This window comes from Elephantulus edwardii, unplaced genomic scaffold (genome assembly GCF_000299155.1).
Source record: "Elephantulus edwardii isolate Elephantulus edwardi_28Jun2011 unplaced genomic scaffold, EleEdw1.0 scaffold00247, whole genome shotgun sequence".
Classification (NCBI taxonomy): Eukaryota; Metazoa; Chordata; class Mammalia; order Macroscelidea; family Macroscelididae; genus Elephantulus; species Elephantulus edwardii.
The window spans coordinates 1546903-1561904 of record NW_006399997.1 but is presented as its reverse complement, the minus strand read 5'-3'; the positions used below and the strand labels follow the sequence as shown (position 1 = coordinate 1561904).

At 38.4% G+C, this 15002-nt stretch overlaps 1 protein-coding gene across 2 annotated transcripts in view; it reads right to left on the bottom strand.

Moving 5' to 3' along the window:
• SOS2 (son of sevenless homolog 2 (Drosophila)) overlaps window positions 1-15002 on the bottom strand; it is a 95078-nt gene that overhangs the window by 50066 nt on the left and 30010 nt on the right. For both annotated transcript variants that reach the window (XM_006899202.1, XM_006899203.1), the window contains exons 5-7: window positions 11914-12117; window positions 4765-4908; window positions 3068-3178 (exon numbers count right to left, since the gene is read on the bottom strand). In XM_006899202.1, coding sequence (XP_006899264.1) covers window positions 3068-3178; window positions 4765-4908; window positions 11914-12117 — 459 coding nt within the window. The remainder of the gene's footprint in view (window positions 1-3067; window positions 3179-4764; window positions 4909-11913; window positions 12118-15002) is intronic.

Below are 15002 nucleotides of genomic sequence, written 5' to 3'. Positions count from 1 at the left end.
AGAACAGTATGAAAGTAGAATATTGTTATGGAAATCCTCAGAAAAGATGAATAGCAATTTTGAACATATTATTAGCTGAAATAATTTAAAACATCCAAATGAATGAGAATTCAAGGGAGCTGTGGTTGTGTACCATCGAGCCAGAATCAACCCATAGCTGACTCTCCAGCAGGTTTTCAGAGGCAGTAAATCACAAGACAGGAAACTGTCCATATTTTCCCTGCTGAGCAGCCTGGTGAATTGTGAATTCAAACCATGTGCCTTTGTATTGGCAGCATGGATCCTTCCCACTAGGTCACCAGAGGCAGCTAGTTCAGTGGAAATGTAGAAGTGTGTGTAAACACACAACTCATTCAGTTCATCGAGGTGGAACTGTCTCAAAGTTGACTCTGCAGCAGACAGATTTTCAGCAGCTGTCAATCATATAGGTAAGTTTCACATATTTTGGGCATGTGCTTGGAGCGATTATTCCTTGGAGAGGGACAACATGCTTGGGAAGATGAAGGGATGGCAAAGAAGAGGAAGACCCTCAACCAGTTGGGCTGACAAAGGGACTGCAGGAATGGGCTTTCATGTGTCAGAGATTGTGAGGATGGCACAGGTTAGCATAGGGTTCAGCCCTGTTATAAATAGGGTCGATATGAGTTGTACTCGACTTGAAGACACTTATCAACAGCAAATCATATGGAAGGAGATTACCTAAGTTTCTGCTGTTGTGAAGCTGTTGGTGTATTTGAACTGTGAGAAAAAAGCCACATAGGAAAAAATATACCAGTTAGCTGCACAACACTCTATAGCCTATAAGAATATGGAAAAAATCACCCAAGGAGAGCACCAGGGAACAGAAGAAAAGGAAGAAAAAAAAAAACAACCAACAAAAAACCAGGCTGCTAATGAAAGCTGGAAAATGGCCGTAATTAATAAGCCTGGAAAGAAGCAGTCCCCAAAACCCAAACTTGGTAAGATGAAAATTAGTAGAAAATAGTATCCTGGAAGACAATTAACAAGAGGAAGAGACTGACAAATGCTTCAGACACATAAATATGAAATAAAAATATCCACTGGAATTAGAAATTAGGTTAATTGCCACAGGCAGATTTTTGTGTTATATCTTGAAGAGAATACAGACAGAAGTAATTTGATGAAGAATCAGACAAGGTATCTAAAGATAACTAAGCAAGAAAAAATGAGGGCCACTGAGGTAAGAGCCAGGCTAAGGTGTAAGATGCTCCTGTAGTCAAGCATCTCCTATCCTAGCCTGACCTTAAAGTGCTTGAAGAGTAAATATGTTACATTTGTCACTTTCTACTTAAATTCATAGAACTGTATTAATTAATCTATTAACGTATCTATTCTCCCTCTACAGAGTATCTTTTATAAAAGGGCTGAACAGAGCAATCACTATAATATATGGCTATTCCCCTCCACTCTTTATCACTTCTCTAATAGGTTAAAAAAAAATGTAAAAATCTTAAAATAGTTCCCCAGATTTATTCTATATCCTAAGTCCAGAATGTATCAGGTTACTCTTATACATCAAATTTGTGATACTCTACTACAAAAGATTTCCATCTTAAGGATTGTTGTTGTATGGTGCCATCAAGTTGAGGACAACTCATAGCGACCCCATGAACAAAAGATCTGAACCCTTTTCTATACTGTGACATACTCACACTTCCTAACACACAAGAGCCTGTTGCGGCAGTGATTGAGTCAATTCACCTGGTTGAGGGTCTTCCTGAACTTCCCCAACCCTCCATCCTTCCTAGCATCATATCCCTCCCCCACTTCTAGTAACATGCCCAAAGCATGCCTCATCATTTTTACTGCCAAAGAGTACTCTAGCTGCTCCCTCTGTAAGCCATTATTTTTTTTTGTTCTCTTGGCCCTCCATGGAATGTTCAGTGCTCTTCTCCAAAGCCACATCCTAAACGGGTCAATTATTCTTCTGTTATCCTTATTCATTGTCCACTTCTCAGATACACAGCAAGTGACTGGCCTGAATCAGATTCACCTTAGTTCTCAAACTGACATCATTACTCCTCAATAATTTGGAGAGGTCCCTAACTGCAGATTTTCCCAGTGCAATGTGCCTCCTTATCTCCTAACTGCTGGTACCAAAGGTGTTAATTGTGGATTCAAGCAAGATGAAGCTGTTGGCAGTTTCCGTTTCCTTTCCGTCTATCATGATATTGCCTATAGGTCTACTGGTAAGAATCTTTGACATGCAATTCATACTGAAACCTGCATTCCTTTATCTTCTGCAACAAGTGCTTCAAGCCTTTCTCACTTTCAGCAAGCAAGGATGTGTCATCTGCATAATAACGCAGGTTACTGATGAGTTTTTCTCCAATCCTGATGCCACATTCTTCTTCAATTAACAGATGCAGCCTTGGATGCACTCACTAGTCTATGCCAGGAAATTTAGAAGACAGCTAAAGACAGCTATTGGAAGAGGTCCATATTTGTTGCCATTCCCAAGAAAGGTGATCCAACTGAATGTGGAAACTATCAAACAATTACATTATTATCACATGGAAGCAAAATATTTCTGAAGAGGCCGTGGCACTAGGGACATCATTGCTGATGTCAGATGGACCCTGGCTGAAAGTAAGGAATACGAGAAGAATGTTTATTTGTGTTTTATTAACTATGCAAAGGCATTTGACTGTGTGGGTCATAACAAGTTGTGGCTGACATTAGAGGAATGGGAATCCCAGAGCACTTGATTGTGCTCATGCGGAACCTGGACCCGGAGACTGCTGTGCAAACAAAGCAGGGGATCACTCCATTGTTTAAAATTGAGAAAGGAGTGTGGCATGGTTGTATTCTCTCTCCATACCATAAGGACAGATTGAGAGAATTCAAGAAAGAAAACAAAATCCAATAAAAATGGAATTTAAACAATTACATGGTAAATTATTTCTTAACTTTCATCAAAACACAGTTCTAGAATTAGAAATACTTAGAAAATAAGATTGTAGGGAAAAAAGAAAATAAGATTGTGGAGTTTGTTGTTTTTTTTTAAATTGGTTTATAGAGAAGATAACCTTTAATTTGAGCTCACCTGGAAGTGTACAGCAACTCCAGGTCTGGCCATCAACTTGCTGAAATGTTCATTAAATTCTGGTGAAAGTATGTCCTGTGACAGTGTTTCATATGGATCAAATGCTTGCTCCTGTGTTTTTAAAAGGGGAAAAATGTAAAGTTTATAACAATATTTTAGGAGGAACCAGTGTTTCATCAAGGATATTAAGCCTGGTAAAGCAGAGGATCAGTAAAAGAAAGGAAAACTCCTGGTGAGATAGACTGGTACAGTCCTGCCATGGTGACTGACACAAATGGCACAGACATTAGCAATGATCGGTCCTGTGTGATCAGAAGTGTTTCTACAGATCCTAACAACAAGGGAGTATTCCAATCAGAGAACAGCTTGAGATTGATTTGGGGAACACAGAATTGTTTATTTTTATTATACTGAAGTAAAATGAAAGAAACAGGAAAAAAAAAATCCCCCAACAAACCAGTATCTTTTTAAAAAAAAAATTATCTTTTATACTAATCTGATCAGATTTTTTAATGGTGATTTTTTTTCTCGTTCCTCAGCTAGATTTTGGAACATTATGGTTTTTGCTTTTCAAGGACAAATACGAGCTAGAGATACAATTTGAAAGAAAATTTAAATGTAACTTTTCTAATACTGTCCTTGACAGTTGATAACATGAGACTACTGGTCTTAAAATAAGTCCTTGACATTGTGGTTACTAAGTATGAAACTAGTGACTGCTTATGCATATTTACTCCTAATGTAGGAAAAGTGTATTTATTAATAAAAGAAAGCAGAGATTTGAAATTTTAGTTAGGTTTACCCAGAGTAAATGGGGTCTTTTTAAAAATTAAAATGGCTAAATTAAAGGCTATATCTCCTCCTCTGTGATTAACTGCCTCTGAAAACCTGCCCGAGGGTCAACTCTATGTTGGATCCAACTCTATAGTACACAACAACAACAACAATATGTATAGAAAGATGTTCTACATGATTAGTTTTTATTTAAAAAATAAAGTAAAATTAAATAACAATGAGATCCTATAGGTTTCCCCCCCCCCCCATTAGACTGGCCAAAGTGAATAGGATGACACTCAGAGCTAGTGACAGTGCTATTTTCCCCCATTACGAACAGACTGCCAGGATTATAAAGAGACTGCCAGGAATTTCTTCCACAGTACAGTAGACAAGTTTGAAGCAATCTTTAGGTTAATAATCAAGTACAAAGTGTGCCACCCAGTAAGCCAACAGTTGGTTAGATACAAGGTATTTTTTCTAACTTATTTGCTGTTGGCTCCTGCTGAGTTAGATTCAGGCACAATGGACCACTGTGACCCAGAGTGTTTAACTTGACTGATTTTCAGAAGTAGGATTGCCAGGTATTTCTTCTTAGTCTATTTTCATTTGGACGCTCAACTGAAACCTGATCAGCAATATAGCAATATACAAGCTCACACTGACAGGGAGGTGTGCTTGAGGTGTACTGGGCAGAACTGGATCCCAGAATTCCTGAGATAAGAGAATTCTACCAGCGAACTGATAGAATCTAATTTTTAATTTTTAAATTCTTACTTTAAAATAAGATTTTTACCAATGTTCCTGTGACCCCATCCTGCCTGTAATATCTTCTAACTTTCACAGGAAATACATTTATGAATATCTTAATACAATACTTAGAATTTTAATGAGACTATAATAAAGTCCTTTTGCAAACTTACTTCTGCCAGATCTTCAAAACAACTTCCAGCTAAAGGATGAGGACTGCTTTCATCAGTCATTTCAACTGTGTCTTCAATCAAGCCTAAAAGTTTCACAGTCAGTTCATGGATATCTGAAATGTTACTGAAAATCTTTTCAATATCCTGGAAAAAAATAAATAAAAAGAGGTTAAGGCATGCAAAGTTGAGGCTTTTGATTGAAATGTATTAAGTACAAAGAGAAACCCAATACAAATCTGGGTGCGTATCTCCCAAGAGATATACAACTAACTATTAAGCATTTGAGTATTAAGCATACACAAAAAGCATGACATCATTAGCCACTAGAGAAACTGGAATAAAGATTGCAATGAGACACCATTTCATACTCACTAGGATGGCTACTACCAGAAAAAAGAAGAATTGGAGAAGATACATATAGAATAGAAGCCTTGTTCTTGGCTGATGAGAACGTAAAGTGGCACAGTCATTGTGCAAAACAGTTTAGGATTACTCAAAATGGTAAACACAGAATTACCATGTTGTTGTTATTTTTATGTGCCATCATGTTACCTATGACTCACAGTGACCCTATGTACATTAGCTCTGAACTCTGCCATATCCTAAGCCAATCTCATCATTTGCAACAGACCTAATCCCATATCTTCAATCAATGAGTCAATCTATCTCATCCTGGGTCTTCCTCTCCTATGTTGTCCCTCAACCCTTCCAAGCATGTCCCTTTCTAAAGACTGGTACCTCCTGGCTATGGGCCCAAAGTATGTCATGGAACTTCAAAATCATTGCCTCCAGATATCAGCCTGGTTTTACCCTTTCCAGGACAGAACTGTTTGTTCTCCTGGCAGTTCACGGTATGTTCAACACTGTTCTCCAGCACCACAATTCAAAAGGAATTGATCCTTCTATTATCCTTAATTACTGTCCGGCTCTCAGATGCATAGCAAGTAATTGCAAAGACCATGGCTTGGGTCAGTCACACCTTAGTCTCCAGACTGACATCACTGCTCTTCAGTACTCTAGAGAGTTCCCTGACAGCAGACTTTCCCAACGCAATTCATTTTTTTATTTCCTGACTGCTGGTGCCAAGAGTGTTGTCTGTGGAACCAAGCAAGCTGAAGTTATCAAAAATCTCAATCTCTTCTCTGTCCATCATGAAGGTGCCACTTGGTCCAGTAATGAGAATCTTTGCTTCCTTCATGTTGGCTTAATCCATATTGAAGGCTACAGTCCTTGACTTTCTGCAGCAAGCACTTCATGTCCTCTTCAGTTTCAGCAAACACACTTGTGTCATCCACATCATTCAGATCATTGAATCTTCCTCCAATCCTGATGCCACACCCCTTCTGATAAAGTCCAGCCTCCTGAATGATCTATTCTGCACATAGATTGAAAAGTGTATGGAGATAGGATGCATCCCTGATGCACGCTTTTCCTGATCCTGAACCATGCAATGTTTCTCTATTTTGTTTTCAAACAATATCACTAATAATCACACACAAGCAAGATCCTGCTGAAAATTATCCAGAAACAACTGGAACAGTACATCAGCAGAGAACTGCGAGATTTGCTGGCTGGTTTTAAAAGAGCCTGTGGCACTAGGGACATCATAGCCCACATTAGATGATCTTGGCTGAAAGCAGAAAGTACTAGAGAAATGTCTATCTGTGTTTCATTGATTATGCAAAGGCATTTAACAGTGTGGATCACAACAAATTTTGGCTAATCTTGAGAAGAATGGGAATGCCAGAACACTAGACTGTGCTTATAAAAAATTGTGGGAATTACCATATGACTTAGTAATTGCACTCCTGGGCACATAGCCAAAAGAACTGAAAGTAGATGATTCAAACATATACTTACACACCAGTGTGAACAAGATACCCACAGTGACCCACCATTGAGTTTCTGCATTTTTACAGAAGGAGACTTCTCATTTTTCTCTTGATGAATAGCTGATGGATTTGAATCACTGACCTTTTGGTTAGCAGTACAAAACATAACATTCTAACATACCTAAAACTCTTTACTCTTTCAAGGTTTTTCAGAACTAATTAATGATATGAGCTGTGATTACAATGAAAATCTGAATCCTACTTCCAGATAACAATCTGATTTCACAGTTCATGGTTGGTCTCCTGAATTTGAAGTAGAATCCAAAATTTCAGTGAAACTCTCAACATCTAGGAGGCAATTTTAAGTCCTTTGGATACAAAGATCATTCAGACATCCAAATTATGACCAATTATTATTTACTGTAGCATCTTATAATGGAAACCTCAAAGGAGTCTGAAAGACTTAAGTTTGAATCCTGGTTCCACCATTTGCTAGATAAATGGCCTTGTGTTTGTTGAATACATTATATTTCAGGCACTATTCTAGGTATTATTCTAAGGGCGCTCTGATGTTCTAGTGGCAAGAAGTTGCTCTGCAATCCTGAAGGCACGTGATTCAAGGCTACCAGTTGTTCCACAGGAGAAAGATGGACAATTTTCTCCTGTGTATTAACTGCCTCTTAAAACAAACTGGAGGGTCAGCTATGGGTTGGTTCCAACTCAATGGTACCCAGTAACAATAACATTCTAAATATTTACACTGTGATCTCCTTACAACCTTAAGTACTACACTTAATCCACAGGAAATACTAGCTTTGTGACCCTGCGCAAATTACTTACCTGCTCTGTTGGATTGATTCTAGTACCTACCCCCTCCTAAACTGCCACATATTAGCAAGGACTAATATGTGCCAATATGCAGCCTAATATGCAAGTGAGAGCTGGCAATGAATAAAGATGAAGGGAGAAAAAGAAATGCGTTTGGATTATGGTGTTGGAGAAAAGTGCTGAATATTCTATGGACTGCCAAAAGAACAAACAGGTATGCTTTGAAGAAAGTGCAACTGAATATTTCTTGGAAGCAAGGAGAGGCTATTCCTTGCAAAGAGACATCATGCTTGGAAAGGAGGAGGGTCAGCAATAAGAGGAAGATCCTTATTGAGATGGATTGATACAGTGCAGGAACAGACTCAGACATGTCAAGGATAAGGAAGGCACAAGATAGGATAGTGTTCAAATATATTATTCACAGGGTCGCTATGAGTCATGGTCACTTCGATGGCACTTTACAACAATATGTGACAGGAGGGAGCTCTGATGGTTTATTGTTAAGAAGTTGTACTTCCAAGCCAAAGGTACTTGGTTCAAATTACCAACTGTTTTGCAGGAGAAAGATGGGCAGTCTCCTCTAGTGTGATATACTGCCTTTGAAAACCTACTGGAGGGTCAACTATGGGTCAGTTTCAACTTGATGATATGTAACAACAATATGTTTCAAGAGCTATTTATGGAAATCATCTCATAGGAGTGGGGCCTATCAGAATAAATTAAGCCCAGTCTTAAGTCATTCATTCCTTCATCTAGCATTTGTTAAGCACTAAATTCTTATGTCAAAAGGACTTTACTACACTCATAAAAATACAGGCTTGGCTATATTCAAATAGATAGATTCAATCTTTCTCCCTCTGGTCACTGTTTCTTTTATGAAGTTTTCAGTCATAGAAGCACTAATTCAGAGAAAAGGGATCCAGAAAAATTACTTCCTAAGGAATGTAAACTACTAGGATACTAGAGAGACAAAGAAGATAGTATTAGCTACCAGCATTTATTAGGGTTTTGCTCTTCATACCCTTAAATATAAAACTCAAAACTAATTATTCAGTATTTAAAAGAATATAAATTCAAACTCTAGAACCAGTTTGATCAAGTGATAACCATTTTGGGTCAACTTCCTCACGTGTGAGGTAAAGATAACACTTGTCCTACCTACCTCACAGTCCCTGGGTGATACAAATGGTTTACTCACTCAACTCCTAAAAGTCTGAAATCTACATCCATCCAGAGAAATAAAGGTTTGGCAACATTTTTGAAAAATCAGTCACTGAAAACTCTATGGAGCACAGTTCCACTCGAACACACATGGGTTGCTATGAGCCTGGAAGGATGCAAAGGCAGCTGATTTTACCTATCTCATGTTGTGTGTGTCATCAAGTTGGAACTGACCCATAGCTGACCCTTCAGCAGGGTCTTCAGATGCACTTAAGCGCCCAGGAGGAGAATACCCATCCTTCTCCTGAAGAGAGCTGGTGTATTTGAACTGCGTATGTTCAAGACTGCAGTGTAGATTCTATCTCATAGGGTCAAACAATATAGGACATGCTCTGCAAACCTAAAATGCTCACTACCTTAGTAGTTGTTGTTGTTATGTGCCATCGAGTCGTTTCCGACTCATAGTGACCCTATGCACAACAGCTCTAAACCCTGCTCTATCCTGCGCAAACCGCACCGCCTCTGACACACCCATCCCGATTACCCCAGTCACCGAATCAATCCATCTCATAGAGGGTCTTCCCCTCCTGCACTGTCCCTCCACCCTCCCAAGCATGATGTCCCTCTCCAAGGACCCGTCCCTCCTGGCAACATGTCCAAAGTATGTCAGACGAAGCCCCAGAATCCTTGCCTCCAAGGAGCAGCTTGGTTTAATCCTCTCCAAGATGGATCTGTTTGTTTTCCTGGCAGTCCAGGGTACATTCAGTACCCTTCTCCAGCACCACAGCTCAAAAGCATCCACTCTCCTTCTGTCCTCCCTAGTCATTGTCCAACTCTCTGATGCATAACAAGCGATTGCAAATACCATGACCTGTATCAGGCGCACCTTAGTCTCCAGAGAGACACTGTTGCTCCTGAGTACGTTTGAGAGGTCCCTATCGGCAGACTTTCCCATCGCGATATGTTTTTTGATTTCCTGACTGCTGGTACCAAGAGTGTTAACTGTGGAGCCGAGCAAACTGAAGCTGTGTACACTCTCAATCTCTTCATCATCCATCCTGACGCTGCCAATTGGTCCAGTGGCGAGAATCTTTGTCTTCTTGACGTTGAGCCTTAGTCCATACTGAAGGCTGCAGTCCTTGACCCTTCGCAGCAAGTGCATGAGGTCCTCCTCAGTTTCAGCAAGCAAGGTTGTGTCATCTGCATAATGGAGATTGTTGATAGATCTTCCACCAATCCTGATGCCACAATTCTCCTCATAGAGCCCAGCCTCTCGGATAATCTGCTCTGCATACATGTTGAAAAGGTATGGAGACAGGATGCATCCCTGGCGTACACCCTTCCCTATTTTGAACCATGCAGTGTTACCCTGCTCTGTTCTGACTACTGCCTCTTGGTCCAAGTATAGGTTTCGTATTAGCACAATTAAATGTTCTGGGATTCCCATTCTTCTCAGAGTCAGCCACAGTTTGTTATGATCCACACAGTCAAATGCCTTTGCATAATCAATGAAACACAGATAGACATTCTTCTGGTATTCCGTGCTTTCAGCCAAGATCCATCTAACATCAGCAACGATATCCCTAGTAACGACCCCTTCTAAACCCAGCCTGGACTTCCGGCAGTTCTCTGCTGATGTGCTGTTCTAATCGTTTTTGGACGATCTTCAGCAGAATCTTGCTTGCATGTGAAATCAATGACACTGTTCTGTAGTTTCCACACTCAGTTGGGTCACCTTTCTTTGGAATGGGAACAAATATAGATCTCTTCCAGTCAGTTGGCCAAGTGGTTGTTCTCCAGATTTCTTGGCACAACTTGGTGAGCACATCCAGGGCAACATCTGTTATCTGAAATACTTCAATTGGTATACCATCTATTCCTGGGGCTTTATTTTTTGCTATTTCCTTCAAAGCAGCTTGAACTTCTTCCTTCATCACCATAGGCTCTTACTCATATGTTATTTCTTTAAATTCCTCTATATCTGCCAATTCCTTTCTATATAATGACTACCTTAGTACTGAGGTATTATATCCAGTGGGAGTTATTTCTCAATATATGAAAAAAGAAAAAAGGGTAATTAAAACAACTTGTTTTCACATCCTCACTTATTCCTTTGGAAAAGAATGAGAAAAACTAAGCTCACTGTCACTGAACCAGTTCCAATTCCCAAATCGTAATGATCGTCCACTAGGTTTCCAAAGCACTAAATCTTTATGCAAAGATTGTCTATCTTCCCCTAAGGAGATCTTCCTGGTAACAGTTCAGTATGTTTTACACTATGCCACCAGGGCTCCAAGAGACATAAGATAAAATAAGTTAACGGCTGAGCATTTGAAAATATGAGAGGCAGACATAACTATCTAAGGAAGAAAAAAATCATACAATAAAAATAGGAAAGTAAAAGAAAATGGATTTTAAGGACAATTGAATTAAAAGTCCTAAGAACTGACTTTGGAAATTACAGAGGTAAGAACAACAAAGGCGGCTCTGGTGATCTCCCTGGTAAGAGGTAGTAAGAAACTGTGCTGCAATCCCAAAGGCACATAGTTCAAAACTACCAGCTGCTCCATCAATCGCAGAGGGATGGGCAATCCTCTATGATTTCCCTTACTGCCTATGAAAACCTGCTGGGGGTCAGTTATGAGTTGGTTCTGACTCAATGGCACACAACAACAATATGGACCAGATGTGTCTAGATCCCCATTCAGCTCACCCGCTTCTTTCTCTATGGAGAGCAGCCCAGCTTTTGTGTTTGTGGTATTCTGGGAAAACTTTTCTTTTCAAAATGTTTCATTGGTAAATTTTTTTTTAATTTTTATTTTATTATTTTTTGTGTGAGTGTACCGTCAAATCAGATCTGACTGGTACAGGAGGAAACTGTCCCTCCTTCCCCGGCAGAGCATCTGGTGGATTCGAACCATGCGCCTCTGGGATTGTAGTTGCAGCTCCTTGCCACTAGGCCACCAAAGCTCCCCTTAAATTTTTAAACTGCTACCTTAAAGACTCACCAAAAGAAAAAGTATAGGACTTGTTTCTTTAGACTGTGCATCATTTTCATCAACTTCAAATCAATGATGATAAATCTCAGATACTGGCATGGCAGAAGATGTTGTGATAGTGCAATCTCTCTGATTTTGTCTAATTTTCAATGTTGCCATATTTATTATATTAATATAATAATTCACATATATTCAAAACCCACAAATACTGTCTGAAAGAGTATTTTTGTTTTACATACTCATAAAGAATAAAAAGCTACTATTTATAATTTTAAGCTGATGAATGTGTCTTTTTCGGGTAATAATTTCAAGCACAAAAAAATACTTACAGAAGGTTTAAATAGATGTTTGTCAGAAAGGAAGGCTTCTCGGAATACTTTTATGATCATATTTAGTTCCCGTAAATATTGTCTTTCTTCTGCAATTTCACTTCTGACAAGGTCATAATAATTTAATTCACCTGAAGAAATAGGTTCATCTTCACAGAGAGAAACCACACCTATGTCATCTTGATCAAACATGTCCATCAAAACCTAAGAAATAAAATAAGTAATGCACAATCGGTTTTTTTTTTTACTTGTGACTCTGACTCAAAGTACTTGGAATTAATACATCTTAAACAATGAGAGCTTGCCCAAAGAGAAATCTCTGAAGGAGAGGATAAAACAGAAGCACTAATGGAAATGAGAATATAGGAAGGAAGCAGGAAAAGTGTGAGCACTATAATTAATGTTATAACACAAATAGTGCATACATGAATGAAAGTAAAACCAATTGGCTTTGTAAAGTTTCACACAAATCATGACGGAAGGTAAGTATATAAAAAAAATGAGGGCACATACAGCCTAATTTCTATGAGAAAAATTTAGAATAAGAGAAGAAGTTGAAGGAGAAAGATGTTCAAATAAAATCAGATGTGACACAAAATAAATATTTCTGGAGTAAGATAAATCCAATTGCAAAATACGTGTCTGTAGATACACACATGTGTGTATATATACACACATATGTGTGTCTGATTGCATATGTACATAAGGAAAAGAATGTACTTTTGAGAAACACAATCTAGCCTAAAATCCAAGGTCAGCTATTTACTTGTGATTATGGGCACAAGTAAGTGTGTCCATAACCCTTTTTGAAACTCATATTCCTTATCAGTAAAGTGTAATTTATAGAATTCAATTATGCATATGTGCATAATGTACCTACTATGTCAAGTAATTAAAAGACATTCAACATAGTAAAGTGTAATTCCTTAAACTCTACTGCATGGATGATAAGATGCACTTTAGTATAGTTAAAAAGGAGTGATAGTACCATGAAGGTACACAATCAATAGCAGTGTGACACTTTCTGATATATATTTACCATGCCAACAAACACACTATTATGGCCATTAATGACACATTCTTAAATTACTACAGTGACAATTACTCTTTTCACAAAATAGGTGAGAGTCCTACTTTGGATTTAAGTCAACTTCCAGACAAGCAGTAGTTATAAATCAGAAGTAACAAGAAAAGGTAGACACAGAGAGGTGCACAAGAGTTATAGACCACGACCATACAGATACAACTCTACATCACAAGTAACAACAAACATTAACCTACAAATGGATACAAAGGCTGACAAGCAGATGTGGGCAAGAAAAGGGATTACAACCCAAGAGCATGCAGGCTTGGCAGATGAAATTGCATCATGAGTACATTTAAGTGCTGCAAATATATCCATATATATGGCAGAGCCAATGGAAATCAAAATCACTTCTTAACCATTTGATCATGGAGTTTTAGGAAACATGGTAGTCAACTTGGACAATATAGTCCACAAGAAAAAGTTCTTTCCTGTACTGGTAGGTACCAACCGGGAACATAAAAGCCTGCAAGTGGCCATCTACAATAGAACCATTTGCTTCCTGTATGTAGCAAAGACAAGTGAAGAAAATAAAAAATGCATGGAAATAGGTGGTCCAAACCACTAACAGATATAGCAAAAATCAATTTCCACGTTCCTGAGACCAGAAGAACCAGATGGTATTCAGCTATCACTGCTAACAGCTCTAAAATGGACCACAATAGAGGATCCCAATAGAGTGAGAGACAAATATAGAAAAATACTAAAAATCTCAATAATGTCCAGATCTACTGCTCTGGGGTAGACTGACATACAAAACCCCCAAGACCACAAGCCTTCACTGCTCTTTGAACCTGGAACTGAACTCATCGCTATGGCACCAATTTACAGCCAATCAACAGACAGATAAGGTGAACAGTAACACCAGGGTGATACTTAGTCCTTATAACAGTCAATCACACAAGGTCACAAAGGCAGCATCTGCCCAGGAACAAAACCCAGAAAGTATGAAGGGAAAGGATTAAAGTATGGATGGAAATAAGAACCACAGAGAGAGAGCTAGGTGGGGTGATATGATGTGGGGATTGTGATTAATGTCATAAAACAAAATATGTATGAATGTTTTAATGGAATACCAATCTGCTCTGTAAACTTTCACTCAAATCACAATGAGAGATTAAAAAAAAAATCCAAACAAGGAAAAAGGTGACCAAGAGTTTTTACAATAGCAATACTCTAAAATGTACCTAAGTAATTTTATATATAACACTTACTAAAAACCATTTCCTTAGAATTAAAAAACAAACCAACCAACATATTTTTTTTGCACACCCATGTTTATCACGGCTATGTTCACAATAGCTAGGAGTTGGAAACAACCTAAGTGCCCATCAACAAATGAATGGATAGAGAAACTGTGGTATATTCACACAATGGAATACTACACTGCATTGAAAACAAGGAACTCATGCAATATTATTCAAAATGGGTGACCCTGGTCTACATTATGCTGAGTGAAGCATCTCAGTCACAAAAGGACAAATATTGCATGGTGTCACTGTTGTTAAATAGGACTGACATCGGGGTTGGGGGAGACTGAGAAAGATGGGTTCAATAATGTATACTGCATTGAAACAGAGGAGGGAGAACACTGTATAAAAGGGATATGTGATGAAGTATTTTTTTCATGACAGGAGTCCAGAATGAAGGCTGCATAGTGGAGTGGAACTGAGGGGGAAAGGTAGTAAAACAATGAAAGAATTTTTCTTTTACTTTTCCAAATGGGTAGTGTACTAAGGGGAAGGGTTGGGAGGGAAGAAAAGTGCAACAATGAATGAATGGAAGTCCAAAGTCTCTAAATTTTCATTGAAATTAATAATAAATTTTTTAAAAAAATAATTTAAAAATACATCTTTTCAAAAAGGAAGACTCAAAAAGTAAAACAATTTCAGACAATCAGAGGAAATTCTGACAATATAATAAAAAAGAATATTCATTTATTTGGAAAAGCACCTACTGTTCACAGAAAAGGTACCAAATGTTGGTAAAAAAGACAGTAATGAAC